The sequence below is a fragment of the Odontesthes bonariensis genome, chromosome 8 (genome assembly GCF_027942865.1).
Source record: "Odontesthes bonariensis isolate fOdoBon6 chromosome 8, fOdoBon6.hap1, whole genome shotgun sequence".
NCBI classification, from domain to species: Eukaryota; Metazoa; Chordata; class Actinopteri; order Atheriniformes; family Atherinopsidae; genus Odontesthes; species Odontesthes bonariensis.
This window is the reverse complement of record NC_134513.1, coordinates 639,813-665,047: the sequence shown is the minus strand read 5'-3', so window position 1 is coordinate 665,047 and position 25,235 is coordinate 639,813. Positions and strand designations below refer to the sequence as shown.

Here is a 25,235-nt window from a genome sequence, read left to right as displayed (position 1 = left end):
TAGCTGAAACTCTGGAAGCGTTGGAGACTGAAACAGAGAAACAGGAGGGGACACCCCCGGATTTACACTGATCAAGTGTTTCAGGATGCAGACTGACAGTCAGAATTATCATTAATTAGCATTAATGAACATTATAGGTCAAATTAGTCTGTTGTGCTTTATGGCACAAAACAGGCAAAATGATTGATTCCTCCTGAGTGACGAACTCCCAAACTTCAGAGTTTCTGGTGGCAGCAGAACTGATACAAATAAAAATAAATGTATAAGTCGGTGTAAACATGTAAATTCTCTTGAAGGAAAGACGGAGAGAGGCAGGAAGCTGAAGGGAAATGTGCAGCACCTTAATGAGAAAATGCAGACGAGTGAAGGAAGATAAAATCCTGTAAAAGTTTAGTTTCTTTAGATATTTTTAAAAGAATAGGAAACAGATGGACTGAAAATGAGGAAAAAAGCAGAAAATGTCCAAATGAAAACTCTGAAAAACCTTCAGAAAGTGTTGAAACTATTGCTGAAGATCACTTAAGCTGCTTGGATGCAAAATATAAAGAAACAAGAGGTGTCTCATGACCAAAATGCTTCAAAAACCACATAAAATACTTAATATGGCTGTCACAATCATGCAAATGTAGTTGGAAATGAATTAAATTATAATTAAATGTCTGTTTCTGGTCATTTTAGGCCACTATTTGAGTAAATTAATGTAAAAAACAAAAATCTAAGAATTTTTTGTTGCCCGTCTGACTCCAAATCTGAGGGAATTTTATTCCTGTTTCCTGATATAAAGTTAGGAGTTAGGAGCCTTTTTCCTGCCTGAATGGTTTACAGCTCAGAGTTAAGTGGCTTAACAAGGAAAAAACACATTCCTCTGAAGATGCTCAGGTACAAGGACTGAAGATGAGGGAAGAAGCAGGAAATGTCCAAAGAGAAACTGTGAGAGCTTCAGGAAGCTGCAGAACTGCTGATCAGGACTCTTTAAAGGTTCCAGGATGGTCCGGCTGAATAAACCTGACTTAACTTCCATAAATCAAATCAAATCAAATCAAATCAAATCAAATCAAATCACATATATTTGTAGGGTTAGGGTTAGGGTTAACCCTAACCCTAACCCTAACCCTAACCCATCTACAAACAATTCAAAGTGCTTTACATAAAATAAAAGCATTGCATAAATGTGTTTGTTTGATCACATTTGATAATAAATGTAATCAAATTGTTTTTTAATCAGATTGGTTTTGTTCCTTTTTTGTTTTGTTTATCATGTTAGAAAGTAACATCTGGCTGGAGGAGAGACTTCAAGCTCAATAGGCTTGAAGTCTCTCCTAAAAAACAATAACAAAGAAAAAAAAAGAAAAAATACTGTAGATTTGTATATAGCGAATGTTTATCCACTATTTTTATTTTATTTTATTTTATTTTATTTTATTTCATTTTATTTTATTTTATTTTATTTGTTTTATTTTATTTTATTTTATTTTATTTTATTTTATTTCATTTTATTTTATTTTATTTTATTTTATTTTATTTTATTTTATTTTATTTTATTTTATTTCATTTTGTTTTATTTGTTTTATTTTATTTTATTTTATTTTATATTTTATTTTATTTTATTTTATTTTATTAGCTTGTTTTTACTTTAATTGTTTTCATATATTTTAGTGTCTATCTATCTAATACGGTGTCGCCCCCAAGCGGCGAACAAGCGACATTACAGCCCCGCCCCCCTCAGCTATAAATGGTTAAGTTTCGGTTTCCAATAAGCGGAAATGATACCAAACATCCCCTCCTCCCTCTAACCGAGCAGCGACGTGTCCTCAGCCCGCTGTCCCGGCCTGCTTTCCGGCGGAGGGACACACACAGGGAGGCCCGATGGAGTCCGAGATCCTGAAGTTCATCTGCGCCAACCGGGGCGCCGTAGATGTGGACGACCTCAGGTACAACATCTTTCCCGGAGAGGCCACCGCCGAGCTCATCCGCAACCGGCAGAAGTTTGCTCTGGGCTCCGTGAACGGGCAGCAGAAGGTGTTTGCCCGGACCAGGGTGAGGCTGTGCCGGGTCAAAGGCTGCCTGGGGGTCTGCGCCGCGCTCCACCTGTGCAAGAACTTCCTCTACACCGGGTCCTGCCAGAGGTAAACACGGCCTTTAAAAGGGTTTTTTACTTTTATTATTTTATTATTATTTTTATTTTTAATATTGTTATTATTTTTACTTTCTAAATGTGTAAATATGACAGTTCCAGGTCTTTCACTGGTTGTTTAATGTACAGTAAATAGATGGGAGCGCACCTGGTTAAAGGCCTTTATCCTCACAGTTTCAGGAAAGCTCACCTGGGGAAAAACACACAGCTCACCGGGTTCATTAAACTATGTGACGAGGGGCTGTTCCTCTGGTCAAGTTTTAGAAGGAAAATTAATCCGGGGCTTTAATTGGTTTAGGAAAACTTTTCTAGTTTTGGTCACATTTAGGTCAGAAAATTAACAGAATAACGAAATTGGCTCGTGCTCAAGCTTCCCAAGGTTAGCTTAGCCTAGCTTAGATTCCATAGAAGAAGAACAGTAGCTCAACATAAACATAATATTTCTGCTGTTATGGAAGCAAAGACAAACAAACAAATGCTAATGTTGTGCTAGATTCTAATTCACATTAAATGTAAACTTTAGCTTACCTGATTAATTACATGCTAATGCCTTACTATGATTAATTACATGCTAATTATGCCTTACTATAATGAATAACATGCTAACTTTGCCTTACTATGATTAATTACATGCTAACTTTGCCTTACTGTGATGAATTACATGCTAACCATGCCTTACTATGATGAATTACATGGTAACTTTGCCTTACTATGATGAATTACATGCTAACTATGCCTTACTATGATGAATTACATGCTAACTTTGCCTTACTGTGATGAATTACATGCTAACCATGCCTTACTATGATGAATTACATGCTAACTTTGCCTTACTGTGATGAATTACATGCTAACTTTGCCTTACTGTGATGAATTACATGCTAACTTTGGCTTACTGTGATGAATTACATGCTAACTATGCCTTACCGTGATGAATTACATGCTAACTTTGCCTTACTGTGATGAATTACATGCTAACTTTGCCTTACTGTGATGAATTACATGCTAACCATGCCTTACTATGATGAATTACATGCTAACTTTGCCTTACTGTGATGAATTACATGCTAACTTTGCCTTACTGTGATGAATTACATGCTAACCATGCCTTACTAAGATGAATTACATGCTAACTATGCCTTACTATGATGAATTACATGCTAACTATGCCTTACTGTGATGAATTACATGCTAACTTTGCCTTACTGTGATGAATTACATGCTAACTTTGCCTTACTGTGATGAATTACATGCTAACTATGCCTTACTATGATGAATTACATGCTAACTTTGCCTTACTGTGATGAATTACATGCTAACTTTGCCTTGCATGCACGCATTCATCTCGTTTTTATAAAACTTGTTGTGTAACTTTCTCTTTCCTGGGAAACTGAAACGATCCCACTGAGTTGTGTGATTTGTGACAACAGGAGAGTCTGCAGCTTCTCCCACGAGCTGAACTCTGAGCACAATCAGAGGATCCTGGCCGAGCACGAGCTGGGGAATCTGAGCAGGTCGGAGCTGTGCACGCTGCTGCTGCAGAGCGACTTCACACACCTGCCCTCCGTAAGTCACCTTTTCACTTTCTGACGTTACTGACGCTGTCGTCACTAGGGATGGGAATGGAAAACCGGTTCTTGTTGAGAACCGGTTCCCAGTGTTTCAGTTCCTTGGAATCGTTTGGCGATTTTGCAAACGATTCCCTTATCGATTCCAGTGGGCGTGAATGACGTCACCACGCAGCGTTGCGTGGTGAGTCCAGCGCAGCCAGCAGCCAACAGTAAACATGGCGCCCAAGCGGTACAAACGCTCGAAAGTTTGGTTCCACATCCCTAAAAAAGACGACAACAGGGCAACTTGCAAAGTGAATATTTCACCAAAGGGAGGAAATACTACCAACATGCAATAACTATGAATGAATGTCGCGTTTTCGATCCGCTCCGGACTAACGTTGGTGAATCTGAACCCAGCAACGTTAGCAACGTTAGCATGTCCTCGGCTAACACTGCAGGTCACTAACTAACAAACACTGCCTATCATGTTAGCAGCATTTGCCTGATTGTAAAAGCTGCTGTTAGTAACGGTTAAGGTTAAATGAATGCCTTCTCAGGCATTACATTTAGATGAAATCATGAGAGACAGAGCCTGACTGGCTCAGAGCCAGAGGCTGGTGGTACTACCCCCAGTTCACCTCTACCTCCAGCTTCTCCTTTCACCAGAGCAGGAAGAGTTAAATTACCCAGGCCAGGATAGACCAATGTGGACCTCACCGTTGTTGGGTTTGTGAGGTCATGACTCGTGTTACTTCTAAACTAAACAAAGTTGATGCTGATCGACCGGTTTGTTGTCCTTTTTCTCCAAATGAGAATCGATAAGGGAACCGACAAAGAACCGAATCGTTAAGCAGAATCGGAAATGGAATTGGAATCGTAAAAATCTTATCAGTTCCCATCCCTAGTGTCACATCGTAAAGTGAGCAGGAGAAAATGTGACTGATCCCGTTTGCTGGCTTTTCACCAGATATGCCACGACTACAACAACGGTGACTTGGAGTTCGGCCGGTGTCAGAGCGGCGTCGCCTGCGAGAGGCTTCACATCTGCGAGAAGTTTCTGACGCGTAACTGCATCTGCCTGAAGACACACGACTTTTACGCCCCCCAGCCCTTAAAGTGCCTCAACGATAAAGGGCTGCCCGACACCCTCATTCCCTCCCTGAAGTCCGTCTATGCGAACAGAGAAGTGCTGAGGTCCGTGGTCGGAGGAGGCAGCAGAGGAGGCAGGGGCAATAGGGGCAATAGGGGCGATAGGGGAGGCAGGGGAGGCAGGGGAGGTTACGCGTGTGGTGCCGCCAACAACCCTGGTGGCGGAGGCGGTCCACAGCCCAGAGGAAGAGGAAGAGGGGGGAGGGGCCACAGGGGCGGCAGGGGAACCGGGGGCAACGCAGATCAGCTGGGCGAGCGAAGCTTCTCTCTGAGCGACATCTTCTCCAGCATCGATGAGTTGGATCTGTACAGCGCCGACGGGCTGGCCAAAGGCGACAGCCTCCACTCCTCCAACAGCGACGTCTCCACCGCCACCGACGGCGGCGGCGGCCAACGCAGACGGCGGAGGAGGAAAACCGACCAATCAGCAGCCAGGAGAGGCAGCAACCAGGAAGCCCGCTCCTCTGGTGACATCACTGCTTCCGTCAGAGGTAAAGACGCCGGCTTCTGAACCTGTGAAAGATCTGAAAGAAGCACCTAAAACAGCTGCTAACGTGTTGTTCTGGTCCTCTGCTTCCAGATAAAACGGAGATCTGCATGTTCTACGTTAAAGGACACTGCAGGAATGAGGGTGCGTGAGTTGTTATCCTCCTGATAAACAGTGTTTGGTGACGGTGGTATCAGGTGTGATGTCTGTTTTCAGAGCGATGCTTCAAAGCTCACGACAAGATGCCGTACAGATGGCAGGTCCAGGAGGGGGAGAAGTGGAGCCCCTTGGCCGATAATGAGACCATCGAGAAGGATTACTGCGACCCCAACAACGTGTACAGGTACTGTGTCCGGCCCGAACGAGCAGCTGGTGGGAGGAGCTGTGTTCCCTAAAGGCTTCTCTCTGTGTTCCCTGAAGGCTTCTCTCTGTGTTCCCTGAAGGTTTCTCTCTGTGTTCCCTGAAGGTTTCTCTCTGTGTTCCCTGAAGGCTTCTCTCTGTGTTCCCTGAAGGCTTCTCTCTGTGTTCCCTGAAGGCTTCTCTCTGTGTTCCCTGAAGGTTTCTCTCTATTCCTTGAAGGCTTCTCTCTGTGTTCCCTGAAGGCTTCTCTCTCTGTGTTCCCTGAATGCTTCTCTCTGTGTTCCCTGAAGGCTTCTCTCTGTGTTCCCTGAAGGCTTCTCTCTCTGTGTTCCCTGAATGCTTCTCTCTGTGTTCCCTGAAGGCTTCTCTCTGTGTTCCCTGAAGGTTACTCTCTGTGTTCCCCGAAGGCTTCTCTCTGTGTTCCCTGAAGGCTTCTCTCTGTGTTCCCTGAAGGCTTCTCTCTGTGTTCCCTGAAGGTTTCTCTCTGTGTTCCCTGAAGGTTTCTCTCTGTGTTCCCTGAAGGCTTCTCTCTCTGTGTTCCCTGAAGGCTTCTCTCTGTGTTCCCTGAAGGTCTCTCTCTGTGTTCCCCGAAGGTTTCTCTCTGTGTTCCCTGAAGGTCTCTCTCTGTGTTCCCCGAAGGTTTCTCTCTGTGTTCCCTGAAGGCTTCTCTCTCTGTGTTCCCTGAAGGCTTCTCTCTCTGTGTTCCCTGAAGGCTTCTCTCTGTGTTCCCTGAAGGTCTCTCTCTGTGTTCCCCGAAGGTTTCTCTCTGTGTTCCCTGAAGGTCTCTCTCTGTGTTCCCCGAAGGTTTCTCTCTGTGTTCCCTGAAGGCTTCTCTCTCTGTGTTCCCTGAAGGTTTCTCTCTGTGTTCCCTGAAGGTTTCTCTCTGTTCCTTGAAGGCTTCTCTCTCTGTTCCCTGAAGGTTTCTCTCTGGGTTCCCTGAAGGCTTCTTTCTCTGTGTTCCCTGAAGGCTTCTCTCTGTGTTCCCTGAAGGTTTCTCTCTCTGTTCCCTGAAGGTTTCTCTCTGTGTTCCCTGAAGGTTTCTCTCTCTGTGTTCCCTGAAGGCTTCTCTCTGTGTTCCCTGAAGGTTTCTCTCTCTGTGTTCCCTTTAGGTTTCTCTCTGTGTTCCCTGAAGGTTTCTCTCTGTTCCTTGAAGGCTTCTCTCTCTGTTCCCTGAAGGTTTCTCTCTGGGTTCCCTGAAGGCTTCTTTCTCTGTGTTCCCTGAAGACTTCTCTCTGTGTTCCCTGAAGACTTCTCTCTGTGTTCCCTGAAGGTTTCTCTCTCTGTTCCCTGAAGGTTTCTCTCTGTGTTCCCTGAAGGCTTCTCTCTGTGTTCCATGAAGGCTTCTCTCTCTGTGTTCCCTGAAGGTTTCTCTCTGTGTTCCCTGAAGGTTTCTCTCTGTGTTCCCTGAAGGTTTCTCTCTGTGTTCCCTGAAGGCTTCTCTCTGTGTTCCCTGAAGGTTTCTCTCTGTGTTCCCTGAAGGCTTCTCTCTGTTTTCCCTGAAGGTTTCTCTCTGTGTTCCCTGAAGGTTACTCTCTGTGTTCCCTGAAGGCTTCTCTCTGTGTTCCCTGAAGGCTTCTCTCTGTGTTCCCTGAAGGCTTCTCTCTGTGTTCCCTGAAGGTTTCTCTCTGTGTTCCCTGAAGGCTTCTCTCTGTGTTCCCTGAAGGCTTCTCTCTTTGTTCCCTGAAGGTTTCTCTCTGTGTTCCCTGAAGGCTTCTCTCTGTGTTCCCTGAAGGTTTCTCTCTGTCTTCCCTGAAGGCTTCTCTCTGTGTTCCCTGAAGGTTTCTCTCTGTGTTCCCTGAAGGCTTCTCTCTGTGTTCCCTGAAGGCTTCTCTCTTTGTTCCCTGAAGGTTTCTCTCTGTGTTCCCTGAAGGCTTCTCTCTGTGTTCCCTGAAGGTTTCTCTCTGTCTTCCCTGAAGGCTTCTCTCTGTGTTCCCTGAAGGTTTCTCTCTGTGTTCCCTGAAGGCTTCTCTCTCTGTTCCCTGAAGGTTTCTCTCTGTGTTCCCTGAAGGTTTCTCTCTGTGTTCCCTGAAGGTTTCTCTCTGTGTTCCCTGAAGGTTTCTCTCTGTGTTCCCTGAAGGTTTCTCTCTGTGTTCCCTGAAGGCTTCTCTCTGTGTTCCCTGAAGGCTTCTCTCTGTGTTCCCTGAAGGTTTCTCTCTGTGTTCCCTGAAGGCTTCTCTCTGTGTTCCCTGAAGGCTTCTCTCTCTGTTCCCTGAAGGCTTCTCTCTCTGTTCCCTGAAGGCTTCTCTCTGTGTTCCCTGAAGGTTTCTCTCTGTGTTCCCTGAAGGTTTCTCTCTGTGTTCCCTGTAGCATTAGCATTAGCCCACCGGTGCACTTTGACACGATGACCTTTGGACAGACCAAAGTTCGAAGACTCTCGACTGTGAACTCGCTGCTGAGGCCGGACCTGATCCTCACCACCGAGTGGCTTTGGTTCTGGCAGGACGAGTTTGGGAAGTGGAACCAGTACGCCTCAGAGGTGGGTGAGAAGAGCTCAAAACGTTTGATGGTTTTACGCATGGGCGTCCATTTTGGCTCATGGGGAATATGTAAATGTTCGTTTTTCTTTTCTTTTTTTTTTTTTAAATGAATTTATGTGTCTGTGTCAATTTGTATTGATTATTCTATTATTTAATACATATAAATGAACTACAAATACAATTCTGAACAACACAATCATCTTCCCCCAACACTTGTATCCCCCTTTTGAAATGTGGTATCTCCCATAAATATTCCATATTTTGAAAATACTGGCACCCAAAGGCTTAAATTTTGGGCTAAAAAGTTCAAATTGGCATCAAAAGGGTTAAATCTTTGAAAATAATTGAAAAGTTGGTAGTTATGATTAGAACTGAAGTGGAATAAAATATTAAAATATGATGTTTTTAGGTTGTTTTAAAGGGGGACAAAAATGTCCCTTTTCAGAAATTAATAATTTTTTTTTTTTAAATCAGGCATAACAAAAAAATTTAAAATCCCTAAAAATCAATGTTGTTGCTAATCATTGACATATCCCAGACCATAATTAGCCCTACTCAATAATTCCACTTTGCATTCCATATTTTGAAAATACTGGCACCTAAAGGCTTAAAATTTGTAGCCTGGCGACGCCATCCTACGTACTTCCGCCCAAAGATTTTGGCTCCGCACATAGTCTGGCCCAACCCCCCTACCTCGGTTCGCTCAGTGTTTTGCCAATCAGCAAACAGTTGCGAGTGGTGACGCAGAACTCACGCGCGGAGTCCATTGTAGTCCATATAATTGTAGTTCAACCGCAGCGGAAATAAACATGGCGACGGAAGAACGCTAGAAGCTATCCATGAAGTTGTCTCAACTCTGGAGAGCATTACACAATTAAAACGAGAGCAAGAGGAATGCCTCGACAACTTTGTTAGTGGCAAGGATGTCGTAGCTCTCCTTCCAACTGGCTTTGGGAAAAGTTTGATTTATCAAATGGTACCGGTATAATGAAAGCGGATGTGGGAAGCGTGATTCGCGAGCTAGAGCCTCGCGAGAGTAAGCATGAACCTCGGCGCATAACCTACGTCATTTCTAAACATTATGATTGGTTAAGGGAACTCCAATGAATTTAAGTTGCTGGGTAAGGTCCCGCCCTCCATGGGAACGGATTCCTCTTGGGTTTTCCCAGACTGTTTGACGGAGTCAACAGTCGGCTTTCGCCCAGGCTATAAAATTTGGGCTAAAAAGTTCAAATTGGAATCTAAAGGGTTAAATCTTTGAAAATAATTGAAAACTTGGAATAAAAGATTTATGGGGGAAAAAGTGGAAAAAATGATCACTTCCTGTTTAGCCACAGTAGAAGAAGAATAAAGCTGAGAAAGTTTTCCCAGTTTTCTGCACCAAGAACACCATGAAGGAAGCTTTCCTGAGCTCTGATGCTAAATGCTAATGCTAACCCATCCTCCAGGTTCAAACTAAAGTCTTCTAACTGTATTTATGAGCTGTTCCCCCGTTAACTGGGACTCTCCGGGCTTGTGTTGCAGAGCGGCGGACACAAACCGGCCGACACCGACAGTGCGAAGCTGGAGCAGAAGTTTCTGGACGACGATAAAGGGGTGGTGGAGTTCATCGCCGGCTCACAGGCGTATTCGCTCAGTTTCCAGGGTAAAGCCAGACGTCTGCATCTTTAAATGAGGAAGAGGTTTGGTTGTTTCCTTTTTAAACTGGATGACCTGTTTTTCCCCCTCAGACATGATCCAAACCAACAAGCGCTACGCCACCAAGCGGGTGGTGAGCCGGCGTCCTCGGTTTGTCTCTGCAGCGGATGTTCAGGCTCAGAAAGTCAGGTGTGGAGAAAAACTCTGTATTTCCTCATTATGTGTGTTTTTTTTATTTTATTTTATTTATTTATTTATTTTTTATTTCCTTTGATCCAAGGTGAGAGGTTTTTGGGTCTGATTTCAGACCATAAATACACATTTAACCTTGTAGCACCCAAGCATATAAATAATCATTGAAAAAAATAATTTTGTTTGCAAAGTTTATCCAAGATGAGATACGTTTCTTTTTTGCTACTAACTCTTCCCAAGAGACCTCCGGCCCTGTTGTATGGGATGCCTTTAAGGCCTACATCAGAGGCCAGATTATTGCCTACTCAGCAAAAAATAAAAAACAGTCCACCTATGAACAGAACAACCTAATTCAGCAAATCAAAGAGGTAAAATATGTAAATATAAAATATGTAAAATATGCTCTGAATCAGTGTCCTGAACTGTTGAACTTAAAACAAGGCTTGACCTATTGACAACGCGCTCGGCTGAACGTCTGCTTTCACACAACAAAGCCAAATTTTATGTGCATGGCGACAAATCCGATAAACTATTAGCAACTCTGCTCAAGGGCTCTAGGGCAAGGCAAACTATTTCCAGAATTCTAAGACAAGATGGCAGTATAGTCACAGATCATGGACAAATTAATGATGCATTCAGGGACTTCTATGAGGAGCTTTACAGCTCAGTCACAAACCAATCCTAACATGACTGATGACTTTCTAGCTAAACTTCACATTTCTGCAGTTTCACCAGAACTTAAGAACAAATTAGATGAACCCATCTCCCAGTCAGAAGTCTCCCTAGCAATAGCCTCAATGCAATCTGGCAAGTTCCCGGGTCCGGATGGCCTCCCCTCAGAATTCTTCAAACAGTTCTCAGACTTGCTCTCTGTGCAGCTCAGCTTCACCCTTACCGATTGTTTTAAACACGGATCCCTCCCGCAGTCATTTTACGAAGCTTGTATCACACTTATTGCAAAAAAGGGCAAAGATCCAGAGGAATGCACCTCATATAGACCTATCTCTCTCCTAAATACAGGTGCCAAAATTTTAGCCAAAATTCTTGCCCGTAGACTCGAAACTGTTTTACCATCAGTTATTTCAAAACACCAAACAGGTTTCATTGAAGGTCGGTATTCATATATTTTTTTTTTAATATATTTTATTTATAAACTTTTACAGTCGTTTATAATAACAACAAGAACAGAAACGGTGCGGACTGGTCAGAGGTACAATGGTTATAGTGGTAACACAGCGTCGCTCATTTAGGTCTCCATTGCATTCAGCTCCCATTGCTTCCAGAGGTTTCCTCCAATCGTCTATAAATAACTGAGTTTTGCCATCAATAAAGTGTCCAAGTTTTAGCATGGTCATAAGGTCGACAATCAAGGACTTCCATACAGAAATACATGGAGGGTCTTCCCCCACCCACTTCAACGTTATACTTTTCCTAGCTAGCATTAATAGTGATCAATCATTTTTTTAAATTGAAACGGGGACGTGACCAAGCAAACACATCATTGGATTTTCAATCACTTGTTGTCCTATTGCTTTACTTATGGTATTCATATTTTAATGTTAGAAGGCTGCTTAACATTGTTTATTCCAGCGCCACAGATTCAGCTGAGTGCGTTGTCTCTTTGGACGCCTTTGACCGGGTTGAGTTTGATTATCCTTTTGCAGTCCTTAGTAGATTTGGCTTTGGAGAAAAATTCATTTCATGGATTAAACTATTATACCAGCAACCGTCTGCCACAGTTCGTACCAATTTTCAGACCTCAAAACCATTTAAATTAGAAAGAGGCACCCGTCAGGGCTGTCCTCTTAGCCCCCTGCTTTTTGATCTGGCCACAGAGCCCCTCGCCATTGGACTTAAAACCAGTGAGGAGATATCCGCCATTTAGAGGAATGACATGGAACATAAGGTGTCGCTATATGCAGATGACCTTTTACTTTTTATTTCCAAACCATCAACCTCACTGCCTTTTGCTCTCGATATATTTAGCCAATTTGGTCAGGTTTCTGGGTATAAGCTGAACCTTACCAAAAGTGAGCTTTTCCCCATAAAGCTGATATGTCAGATTGAGCTAATTTATCGTTCAGAATTGAAAGACAAAAATTCACATACCTGGGTATCACAGTGACAAAAAAACATAAAAACCTCTTCAAAGAGAATTTGATTCAACTGTGGAACCAATTAAGTGAAGGGATCCCTCACAAAGTGGACGCCCCTTTCCGTGTCCCTTGTGGGACGTATCAATTCAATTAAGATGAATATATATACTACCCAAATTTTTATACCTCTTTCAGGGATTGCCTATTTTTATTCCAAACACTTTTTTTAATGAGCTGGACTCGATTTTTTCATCCTTCATTTGGCAGGGTAAACGCCCAAGGCTTAATAAATTACAACTTCAAAAACCTAAACATCAGGGGGGGTTTGCATTCCCCAACTTCCGGTCTTATTACTGGGCCGCCAACCTTAGATTTTTAGTGTTTTGGTATTTCTACCATAACCTGGACGGCTGCCCCGACTGGGTGGCTACGCAGCGGCAACAATATATCCATCCCGGCCGTGCTGTGTTCCCCACTTTCACTCGCTTCATCTAAACTTATTTCAAACCCTGTGGTGAAACCCTCGCTGAAAATATGGGGCCAGTTTAGGAAACACTTTGAACTCCATGATTTTTCCCTCTTAAAGTGATACTCCGGAGTAGATTCACCCTGGGGTCATTTGAACCGTGATATCCAGCCAAGTAGCCCACCCGCAGTTTTTCCGATCTTGGCTTCCGATATTGGCTGAACATCAGCTGAGTTACTGAGTTATCCCGAATAGCTTCGTACAAGGGTTAATGGATCCTGGCAGTATCTCCAAAATTACCACACTAAAATCACATGCCATGACACCAAACTTCTACAGTAGTACAAATATGGTCTGTACTCACAAAACGATGCATTTGGAAGTTTGTACATAGTCCAGGAGTTTATTATTATCAACACAAGCCTGATAGCTTCTCTGCTGCTAAAGCTGCGGCGACGTCACTTCCTTGATCTGGGAGCTTCAAAGTAAGATGAGGGTTGATCTACTACTGTAGACAACAAAGTATATGCTATATTCTACATGATTTTTTATGATTTTTTATGTTGTAGAGTTGTGAATTTATTTTATCAATGGAGAAATTGAGCAGCCTTGCTTTGTTGTCTACAGTAGTAGATCAACCCTCATCTTACATTGAAGCTCCCAGATCAAGGAAGTGACGTCGCCGCAGCTTTAGCAGAGAAGCTATCAGGCTTGTGATGATAATAATAAACATCTGGACTATGTACAAACTTCCAAATGCATCGTTTTGTGAGTACAGACCATATTTGTACTACTGTAGAAGTTTGGTGTCATGGCATGTGATTTTAGTGTGGTAATTTTGGAGATACTGCCAGGGTCCGTTAGCGCTTGTACGAAGCTATTCAGGATAACTCAGTAACTCAGCTGATGTTCAGCCAATATCAGAAAAACTGCGGGTGGGCTACTTGGCTGGATATCACGGTTCAAATGACCCCAGGGTGAATCTACTCCGGAGTATCACTTTAAGTCCAATTGCACTCAACCATTGTTTTAAACCATCTGTTCAGGATGGGGTGTTCCTAGAGTGGCACCGGAGGGGGCTTATTCTTTTTAAGGACCTTTTCATAGAGAAGAATTTGGCATCCTTTGAGGAACTTAGCAACAAATATGGTTTACCTAAATCCCATTTTTTTAGATATTTGCAAGCCAGAAACTTTATTCGTCTCACTTTTCAGGCTCAGTTTCCCTACCAGAGTGTACACTGTTGGAAACCATCCTATTATTGAACCCGACTCGTAAAGGGATGGTTTCGTGGCTTTATAATAAAATGTTGACCTCCTCACCTAAACTTAAAACTTCATGGGAAGAAGACCTGAATACGACTATACTGGATGAGACATGGGCCTCTATACTTAAACTGGTGAATACAACATCTCTGTGCGCGCCATTGTCTCATTCAGTTTAAAATAGTACATAGAGCCCATCTCTCCAAAAGCAAACTATCTCGTTTCTATCCAGAAATCACCCCATACTGCGACAAAAGCAAAACTGCCGTAGCCACATTGGTTCATATGTCCTGGTCCTGCCCCGCTCTGGGTCAGTTCTGGACAGATGCTTTCCGTACGATGTTGGCCGGAGTCGCAGTAACACCTGGCCCTCTCTTGGCCCTTTCCTAACTCATTCCAAAATATACAATAATCCTCTAGATTAATTTATTTTATTAAAATGTGCTCTGTTTCTGTCAGGGATGGGAATGTAGTGCGTGGACCTACTGGGCAGTGACCTGGGTGGGCTAAATGGGATTACTTTGTAGGGATTCATTTTTTTTTATTTTATGTCTGTGCCAGATAAACACTTTGTATGCATAAAAGGAAAAAAACTTAATAAAAAGACAGTGATTTAAAAAAAAAAAAAAAAAAAATCATTTTGGCTCTTCTTGCATCTTTTTGGGTGGGAATAAACCAATATTTTTTTATAATTTTTTGAATTGGGCTATTTTTTTAATCATTTTAGGCCATGTTGCATATTTGCAGCTGTGGGCTTTCCTGATTAATTTAGTTCACAAAACCAAGTCATTCTGTGCAGATCGTTATAGTGAAAGTTCACCAGTAACTGCTGCTGCCACAATAAAATGTATATAATAAACCTTTATTGAACATTCTTAATACAAAGTGCGGAACGCAACCATCATAAACTTTCCATTCAACAACAAATCAAACAGATTTCACAGATCTTTGTTGTGAAAAAGTGTAGCACATATAAAATGCAAAAAATGTAACGTAAATAAAAATGTAATGTAAATAAAAATGTGCACAATAATAACTAATAAAAAAATGCAAAACAATAATCATAATAATACAATTTGGAGAGCTGAGCTCCCATTAGCGCTGTGAAAGGTGGACAAAGCAGAGCACACCAAACGAGAGCAGAAGGAACTGGAACAGAGCACCGCAGAGCAGAGTGTGATTCACTGAGCCAAGAAAATGATGCTGTGACAACTGTCGGCACATAAAATGTAATGTAAAAAAATATTACACATGAATGTAAATAATGTATGTAAATTTAAAAAATCTAATAATGTAATGTAAATAAAAATATGATGTAAATAAATAATGTAAATAAATGAAAAGCTTGTTGCATATCTGCAACTGTGGGTGCTACAAGGTTAAGGAGCTTAAAGTTGTTTTTTTTTAATGTAAAATCAGAAGTAAAAGGGTTCGACAGTGTTTCCAAACTGAAGCTGATCCAAAGTCTTTCTCCCTGCAGGCGACCTGTAACTAACTTCGTCCCTGTGCCGGACAGCTGGGACAAGACCAAGCTCCCTCAGACAGGATTCTCGGTACAATAATCACACCACACCTCCCAGTTCTGCCTCCTTTCTTTCAGGGTTAGAGGGCCTGAAACTGCAGGAAAGAACATAAAAGCCTCTCCAGCATCTTCCAAAGCAGATAAACACGATGAGCCGAACACATCAGCATCCTCACCGCGTCCATATTTACCTGTTGGGACAGTTTGTTAATGTTTAAAAGATTAAACAACAAACCAAACCCGGTTCCAAGAAAGCTTTAGAACATGTAAGTCCAAAAAGACACAAATAATTCTTCATCTTCAATCAGCTCTGATGGAACCTTTCCAGATGTGCAGGTTTCCAGTTCCAGAGGTGGATGTTGGAGCTCCTCCCCCTGGATGTTGGAGCTCCTCCCCCTGGATGTTGGAGCTCCTCCCTCTGGATGTTGGAGCTCCTCCCCCTGGATGATGGAGCTCCTCCCCTCTGGATGTTGGAGCTCCTCCCTCTGGATGTTGGAGCTCCTCCCCCTGGATGTTGGAGCTCCTCCCCTCTGGATGATGGAGCTCCTCCCCTCTGGATATTGGAGCTCCTCCCTCTGGATATTGGAGCTCCTCCCTCTGGATGATGGAGCTCCTCCCCTCTGGATGTTGGAGCTCCTCCCCCTGATATTGGAGCTCCTCCCCCTGGATGATGGAGCTCCTCCCCCGGATGTTGGAGCTCCTCCCCCGGATGTTGGAGCTCCTCCCTCTGGATGATGGAGCTCCTCCCCTCTGGATGTTGGAGCTCCTCCCCCTGGATGATGGAGCTCCTCCCTCTGGATGATGGAGCTCCTCCCGCTGGATGATGGAGCTCCTCCCTCTGGATGATGGAGCTCCTCCCCCGGATGTTGGAGCTCCTCCCTCTGGATGATGGAGCTCCTCCCCTCTGGATGTTGGAGCTCCTCCCTCTGGATGATGGAGCTCTTCCCTCTGGATGTTGGAGCTCCTCCCCTCTGGATGTTGGAGCTCCTCCCTCTGGATGTTGGAGCTCCTCCCCTCTGGATGTTGGAGCCCCTCCCTCTGGATGATGGAGCTCCTCCCTCTGGATGTTGGAGCTCCTCCCCTCTGGATGTTGGAGCTCCTCCCTCTGGATGATGGAGCTCTTCCCTCTGGATGTTGGAGCCCCTCCCTCTGGATGATGGAGCTCCTCCCTCTGGATGATGGAGCTCCTCCCCCTGGATGATGGAGCTCCTCCCTCTGGATGATGGAGCTCCTCCCTCTGGATGATGGAGCTCTTCCCTCTGGATGTTGGAGCTCCTCCCCTCTGGATGTTGGAGCCCCTCCCCCTGATATTGGAGCTCCTCCCTCTGGATGTTGGAGCTCCTCCCCTCTGGATGTTGGAGCCCCTCCCCCTGATATTGGAGCTCCTCCCTCTGGATGTTGGAGCTCTTCCCTCTGGATGATGGAGCTCCTCCCTCTGGATGATGGAGCTCCTCCCTCTGGATGGTGAAGCTCCTCCCTCTGGATGTTGGAGCTCCTCCCTCTGGATGTTGGAGCCCCTCCCTCTGGATGTTGGAGCTCCTCCCCCTGGATGATGGAGCTCCTCCCTCTGGATGATGGAGCTCCTCCCCCTGGATGATGGAGCTCCTCCCCCTGGATGATGGAGCTCCTCCCTCTGGATGTTGGAGCTCCTCCCTCTGGATGTTGGAGCTCCTCCCTCTGGATGTTGGAGCTCCTCCCCTCTGGATGTTGGAGCCCCTCCCCCTGATATTGGAGCTCCTCCCTCTGGATGTTGGAGCTCCTCCCTCTGGATGTTGGAGCCCCTCCCCCTGATATTGGAGCTCCTCCCTCTGGATGGTGAAGCTCCTCCCTCTGGATGTTGGAGCCCCTCCCCCTGATATTGGAGCTCCTCCCTCTGGATGTTGGAGCTCCTCCCCTCTGGATGATGGAGCTCCTCCCCTCTGGATGTTGGAGCTCCTCCCTTCTGGATGATGGAGCTCCTCCCCTCTGGATGTTGGAGCTCCTCCCCCTGGATGATGGAGCTCCTCCCTCTGGATGTTGGAGCTCCTCCCTTCTGGATGATGGAGCTCCTCCCCTCTGGATGTTGGAGCTCCTCCCCCTGATATTGGAGCTCCTCCCTCTGGATGTTGGAGCTCCTCCCCTCTGGATGATGGAGCTCCTCCCCTCTGGATGATGGAGCTCCTCCCCTCTGGATGATGGAGCTCCTCCCTCTGGATATTGGAGCTCCTCCCTCTGGATGTTGGAGCTCCTCCCTCTGGATGGTGAAGCTCCTCCCTCTGGATGTTGGAGCCCCTCCCCCTGATATTGGAGCTCCTCCCCTCTGGATGTTGGAGCTCCTCCCTCTGGATGTTGGAGCTCCTCCCTTCTGGATGATGGAGCTCCTCCCTCTGGATGATGGAGCTCCTCCCTCTGGATGTTGGAGCTCCTCCCTCTGGATGTTGGAGCTCCTCCCTCTGGATGTTGGAGCTCCTCCCTCTGGATGTTGGAGCCCCTCCCTCTGGATGATGGAGCTCCTCCCTCTGGATGTTGGAGCCCCTCCCTCTGGATGTTGGAGCTCCTCCCTCTGGATGTTGGAGCCCCTCCCTCTGGATGATGGAGCTCCTCCCTCTGGATGATGGAGCCCCTCCCTCTGGATGATGGAGCTCCTCCCTCAGGCACGCTCAGGACGGGAGATTGGACCGAAAAAGAAAAAGTTTTCAGTGCAATCTGTTGGTTTCCTTAGCTGGGAAATTGTTTTTGAATTGGCTCTATATGAACGAATTGGATTATTTTATGAATAATTATGATTACAATGAATTGAATTCCAATTGGCTTGAATTGGACTTACTATCTAAGTGCCTTGAGATGACATTTGTTGTATTTGGCGCTATATAAGTAAAAATGAATTGAAAAATGAATTGAATCCAGAGATGCTGAAGCTCCTCCCCCTGAAGAAGAGACCCCTCCCCCTAAGGCAAAGACTCCTCCCCCTGATGCACAGACTCCTCCTCCTGAGGCAGAGACTCCTCCCCCTGATGCACAGACTCCTCCCCCTGAAGCATAGACTCCTCCCCCTGAGGCAGAGACTCCTCCCCCTGAGGCATAGACATCTCCCCTGAGGCAGAGACATCTCCCCCTGAGTCAAAGACTCCTCCCCCTGAGGCAGAGACTCCTCCCCCTGAAGCATAGACTCCTCCCCTGAGGCAGAGAACTTGTTTTACTGGAGAATTAAAGAAGTATCTATGATGCATGTAGATTCATTTATATAGTAAAGTAACTGTGGTAGTGTAACTGTATCTGTAACTGTTACACAACTTATCTGGTTTAGTTTGAGTGAATCTTTGATACGGAACGCTCCTTTAAAAACAGCCATTCGAGGATTCCTTCAACTCGTCAGGATTTTTATAGAACCATTAAATCTGTCATCATAAGATGGAAAGAACAACATGACTGAGCACCAGAGCTCAGAGCGGGTTAATCAGAGAGGCAAGAAAGAGACGGAAGGAACCGGAAAGCTGCACCTGCTGCACCTGCTGCACCTGCTGCACCTGCTGCACCTGCTGCACCTGCTGCACCTGCTGCACCTGCTGCACCTGCTGCACCTGCTGCACCTGACCTCCAGCTGGGAGCTCCTCGGCCAAAGAGGCTCCACGAGGAAGAAGGTCCTCTGGTCACACGGGACTGAAACTGAACATTTTGGCCATCAAGGAAAACGCTCAAAATTTCCTCTGATAACTAATAAAAGAGAAACATTTTCATCATGAACCAGCTTTCAGCCTCAGTTATTTCTGGAGGATTTGAACTAAAAACATGCTGATAACAGGTCTACAGAACAGCAGCTAGCTAACATCTGTCAGCTTCCTGTTAGCTTCCTAGCTAATATCCAGCAGTGCTAACATCTGTTAGCTTCCTAGCAAACATCTGTTAGCTTCCTGATAGCTTCCTAGCTAACATCCAGCTGTGCTAGCATCTGTTAGCTTCCTGATAGCTTCCTAGCTAACATACAGCAGTGCTAACATCTGTTAGCTTCCTGTTAGCTTCCTAGTAAACATCTGTTAGCTTCTTGATAGCTTCCTTGCTAACATCCAGCTGTGCTAGCATCTGTTAGCTTCCTAGCAAACATCTGTTAGCTTCCTGATAGCTTCCTAGCTAACCTCCAGCTGTGCTAGCATCTGTTAGCTTCTTGTTAGCTTCCTAGCTAACATCCAGCTGTGCTAGCGTCTGTTAGCTTCCGAGCAAACATCTGTTAGCTTCCTGATAGCTTCCTAGCTAACATCCAGCTGTGCTAGCATCTGTTAGCTTCCTGTTAGCTTCCTAGCTAACATCCAGCTCTGCTAGCATCTGTTAGCTTCTCTCCTGCCGTCTCCGCTTTCATAAACTGTGTTTTAATGCAGCTGAAATCCTAACAAAGCCTCTTATTTCCTGTTGTTATCAGACAGCGCAGTGGCTCACAATAACAGCGGTTTAACCAGCAGCCTCTGATGCTACAGACACAACCTGGTCTGATAAAATGAGCCATTTTCATTCTGCTTGGACTTTGATGGGACTCAGAATATCAGCTCACATTAGCAGACGCTTCCAGGCTGAAGCTGCTCTGATGGGCAGAAATTACACACTATTTGTCCAATACAGTAAACACAAGTTGCTTTTTGATTTTAACTCGTTTTGTCCGGTTTCCTCCATCAAATCAAGCTGCTACAAGCGTGCGCACGTGCGTGCAACAGTAATAAGTGTCTGTGTGAAACAGACCGCTGAGCAGAGCATGTTGGTGGGAGTTAAACGAAGCATCAACGCAGATGATGTGCATCCAGGAGTTTTTACAATTGTTGTTGTGCAAATCAAACACCTCAAAGCCTCAAGATCAGCGTCTCCACAGGGAAGCACGGCGGTGGCAGCATCATGCTGTGGGGGCCTGATAAGAACTGATGCATGGGGCTACATCCAGGGGAAACTACTTGTTTTCCTTCATTTCCTCTGTTTCTGCTGCCGTTTCACCTCCTGAACTGAGTTAAAACAAAACTCAAACTCACGTCGTTTTACTAAAAACAGCTCATATTCCTCTCTGTTCACGACTCACAGAGCAGGCGCTCAGGACTGAAAATGTTTGATGTTTCTGCGTTTTCCAGAAAGTCCCCGTTTTACGCTCCTCGGATGAGTTTAAGGGGATCGAAGCTCTTTTCAGCGCCACCGTGAGAGGCTTCGACATCCTGAGCATTGAGAGGATCCAGAACAAAGCTCTGTGGGAGGTCTTCCAGTGGTACGTATGCACAGTCTATAACAGGTAGTGGCTCAGCTGATCAATCAATCAATCAATCAATCAATCAATCAATCAATCAATCTTTATTTATATAGCGCATTTCATACCACAGGCAACTCAATGTGCTTTACATAAAGACATACAGAAATACAGGTAAATAAAAACATCAATCAGGTAATTTTAGCTAATAGTAAGATTGGTATAATTATAACAGAGCTAAAGTAAATTTAGCTAACAGTAAGATTGGTATAATTATAACAGAGCTAAAGTAAATTTAGCTAACAGTAAGATTGGTAAAACTATAACAGAGCAAAAGTAAATTTAGCTAACAGTAAGATTGGTATAACTATAACAGGAAATTTGAGTAAACTAACAAAAGCTGACAAACATGGATAAATTTTCCTCTAAGAGGGATCATTTAAAAATATAGCTAGTAACAGAATGGTTGATATAATGAATGATAACAAATCTTTAATATATGAATATGACTAAGTAAGCATTTAATAAGCCGTTGAATGGTTCATAAATTAAAGCGCTGCGTTCTTTGGCTTGATGTTGTCCTTTTACCCGAAGGCAGAAGAAGCAAATGAAGAACAACAACTTGGGGAACGATGTGACGGAGAAGCAGCTTTTTCACGGCACCGACTCCAAATTCATCGAAGCCATCTGCCTGAACAACTTTGACTGGAGGATCTGCGGGACTCATGGGACGGTTTACGGCCAAGGTGAGCCGAGTGTTCACCGGGATCTGTGGGGTCCGCTGAAAATAACCTGAATGTCTATCAGCTGTAAAAATAGTTCTGATATGTTGCTGTTTTTATACACAAATTTCGTCCGGAAAAGGGTGGAATGCCTCTCCGGGTCGGGAATGAGATCCTTCCCCAAGTGGAGGAGTTCAAGTATCTCGGGGTCTTGTTCACGAGTGAGGGACGAATGGAGCAGGAGATTGACAGACGGATCGGTGCGGCGTCTGCAGTGATGCGGGCTCTGCACCGGCCCGTCGTGGTGAAGAAGGAGCTGAGCCAGAAGGCCAAGCTCTCGATTTACCGGTCAATCTATGTTCCTACCCTCACCTATGGTCACGAGCTGTGGGTAGTGCCCGAAAGAACGAGTTCCTACCCTCACCTATGGTCACGAGCTGTGGGTAGGGACCGAAACAACGAGATCCTACCCTCACCTCTGGTCACGAGCTGTGGGTAGGGACCAAAAGAACGAGATCCTACCCTCACCTATGGGCACGAGCTGTGGGTAGTGACCGAAAGAACGAGATCCTACCCTCACCTATGGTCACGAGCTGTGGGTAGGGACCGAAAGAACCAGATCCTACCCTCACCTATGGGCACGAGCTGTGGGTAGGGACCGAAAGAACGAGATCCTACCCTCACCTATGGGCACGAGCTGTGGGTAGTGACCGAAAGAACGAGATCCTACCCTCACCTGTGGTCACGAGCTGTGGGTAGGGACCGAAAGAACGAGATCCTACCCTCACCTATGGTCACGAGCTGTGGGTAGTGACCGAAAGAACGAGATCGCGAATACAAGCGGCTGAAATGAGTTTCCTCCGCAGGGTGTCTGGGCTCTCCCTTAGAGATAGGGTAAGAAGCTCGGTCATCCAGGAGGGGCTCGGAGTAGAACCGGGAGGAGACCCAGGACACGTTGGAGAGACTATGTCTCTCAGCTGGCCGATGATGGATGGTCTTTAGATTAAAGTCTGAGGAGCAGGGGGGACATTTTTTGTATTGGCTCTATTTTTAAAGTGGTTCACTGCTTTTTCCATGTTTTCTTACCGTCACTTCTTTCTTTTTTTTTTCAACCCAGGAAGTTATTTTGCCCGGGACGCCAAATACTCTCACAGCTACACGAGCGCCACTCACGTCAAAGCCATGTTTGTCTCCCGGGTGCTGGTGGGAAGCTACACCAAAGGCCACGACCACTACCGCCGGCCTCCTTCCAAAGACGGCGGAGACAGAAACTTCTTCGACAGCTGCGTGGACGACGTCATTGATCCCTCCATCTTTGTTGTGTTTGAGAAGCATCAGATCTATCCTGAGTACCTGTTAAAGTACAAGACAGCCGCCATAGTCGGCGCTGCGTCGGCTTCTGCGTCGGCTTCTGCGTCGGCTTCTGCGTCGGCTTCTGCGTCGGCTTCTGCGTCGGCTTCTGCGTCGGCTTCTGCGTCGGCTTCTGCGTCGGTTCAGCAACCCAAACCGTTGCAGAAACCAGTGCTACCACAGAAACCTGCAACTATAAGCAGCACAACTTCAGGCCAAGCCGCTCTTTCAGCTTATCGAAACAGCTCATCTTTATACCGACCCAGCACCTCGTCAAATTTGTCGAGCTCATCGTCGTATCAACCGAGCGCATCGTTGTATCGCACGAGCACGTCATCGTATCAACCGAGCACGTCATCGTATCAACCGAGCACGTCACCATATCAACCGAGCACGTCACCATATCAACCGAGCACGTCATCGTATCAACCGAGCACGTCATCGTATCAACCGAGCACGTCACCATATCAACCGAGCACGTCATCGTATCAACCGAGCACGTCACCCTACCGCACCACTTCTCTATCCTCACCAAAACCACAAGAAAAGAAACACTCGGATTCTTGTGTCGTGTCTTAATGACGAAGGTGGAAATGAAGGCAGGTGGTTTTAAATGAATAATACAGTCATAAAGAAGTAAAACAAGAAGTCAGTTAAACTTCTACATCTTCCTACGAATCAGTAGAATAGGATCAACCTCTATAAAACTCCTGTCTGTCTCATATTATCTCAGATTTCATTTAAACTCTTTTATTCAAAGTTTTTATAAATTTACACGTTGGAAACGAATCGAAGATGTTTTTTTGGTCGCTGCTTCTACTTTTAGACGGCTAGCTGTGCGGCTAACTCAGAATACCGGTCCTTCCCGGAAGGTTTAATTCGACGGGTGTTATTTAAAGACTCGTCGCGGCGCCACACGGTCTGTTTGACACCTAACTGTTGGGCTCCGAGTGTCCCCGCGTCGGCGTTCGTTACGGATGTCGGCGATGTTGGACAAAGGATTATCGTGGGAGTCTGATAAGCTCCCAATACGTCAAAAGTAATGACGGTCAGCGTGTCAGATCAGAAGAAGAGTCACGAATTCTACTGATTTGGCTGAGACGCATCGCAGATATGGCGTCGGAACCGAACCGAACCGATCGCTGCTTCCCGATTTCGATGACATGCACGGTGTCATCGGGGACATGATGTTAGAAACGTTGGTACAGAATCTAAAAACCCAGCAGCGCATCATTGGCTGCTGTGGGTTCAGGAAACCCTGAAAAGAAAAAGTTTCCCTCAGATGACGAAGCTCAGAGAACGGCGGTACGTTTCCGCCGTCTCCAAACCAGCAGAGGGCGACAAACTCCTCCGTGGTCCTTAAAATAACCCAGAAACTAAACGTGTGGTCAGGATGCCGCGCCGTCCCACACATCAGCGCTCACACATTTACCGACACTAAGAGCTTCGTGCGCGGTGGAAACAAACGTGCACGTTGTTTAGCTTTGTTAGAGCGGCCGTTCGGCTTCCTCTGTTCCGACAGCTCGTTTTGCTCTTAAAGCTCAAACTGAATAAATTCTTGCTGCTTAGAAAATGCTCGTTTTCACTGGGATGCAGAAGTGAGCTGCACCGAAAATAACCAGAAAAGCTTCCTTTTAGATCTTCTTTACGTACTCAGACCTTAAAGACTTCAGTAGATGAGCAGAACATACCAATCTCCTGCTGATTTTTCTAAATCTGATGCCATTGCTGTTTTTGATTGGTCCTCCTGTGCCTTTGCTCAATAAAGTTGCTTCTTTCTCTGAACTTGTGTTTGAGGTTCTGATCCACCAAACTGATTTCCATAACCAGCAACCAGGGGCCCCCTGCTGGCTGTCCTCATATCGCCAACACCTGGAGAAAGAAATAACACTCTTATAGCAACACCAGAGACGTTTGGGAACCTTAAACCTTGTTTTATATACATAATAATTAATGGGATTTTGAACTTATTAAAAAATATTAATTAAAAATTCATTTTTCAAAATGTGGCTTGTACCCCAACTTATGGTGAGGCGTGCAGTCCTGTGACAGCCTGGTCCTGTTACTTTAGGGTTCGGCAGCAGAGTTTAGCCAAACTAAAATCCACTTTTCTCTGCCATTCTGGGACCAAACTAACTTCCAGGGTTTGAATTTCAGCACAGGGTTACAGTTCTTGTACATAATTTAACAGAATCATGCACATTTAGCTCCTATAAAGTCATGAACATGGGGTTTGGTGCCATGTTTTTAGTTTCTCATGCTTTGGTGGTTAGTCTTTAGTTTTCTAGTCCATGGTTAGTTAAGTTTTGCCATTTGCTTTTCCCTCCCTTCCCATGCCAGCTCATTAGCTTCATTCACGTCAGCTGCACTCATCAGTCCCCACAGTACTCAGGTTCCCTGTTTGCTCTCAGGATGGTGAGATCCCTGCGCCATGCACACGCACCTTCACGCCACGCCAAGTTAAGTTAAGTCTTGTTTTTTCCAAGTCATGTTCTTTGTTCTGTCTTAGTCATGTTTTGTTTTCATAGATCTAGTTCTGTCATCCGGCTCAGCCGCGCCTCATGTTAACCTTGTTCTGTTTTTTGTGATTAAAGGATAAGACCGGTTTTTTGACATTGGGCCCTTGATTT

General features: G+C 45.2%; 1 protein-coding gene across 1 annotated transcript; it reads left to right on the top strand.

The window, feature by feature from the left end:
* Positions 1-1,763: 1,763 nt before the first annotated feature.
* Positions 1,764-24,390, top strand: LOC142385091 (protein mono-ADP-ribosyltransferase PARP12). Its single transcript, XM_075471263.1, has 12 exons — positions 1,764-2,126; positions 3,565-3,700; positions 4,655-5,327; positions 5,417-5,467; positions 5,540-5,666; positions 7,991-8,159; positions 9,685-9,805; positions 9,891-9,987; positions 15,298-15,370; positions 20,424-20,554; positions 21,128-21,279; positions 22,373-24,390. Exons 1-12 carry the CDS (start codon positions 1,867-1,869, stop codon positions 23,182-23,184), a joined length of 2,802 nt encoding a protein of 933 aa, XP_075327378.1. The 5' UTR covers positions 1,764-1,866; the 3' UTR covers positions 23,185-24,390.
* Positions 24,391-25,235: the final 845 nt, after the last annotated feature.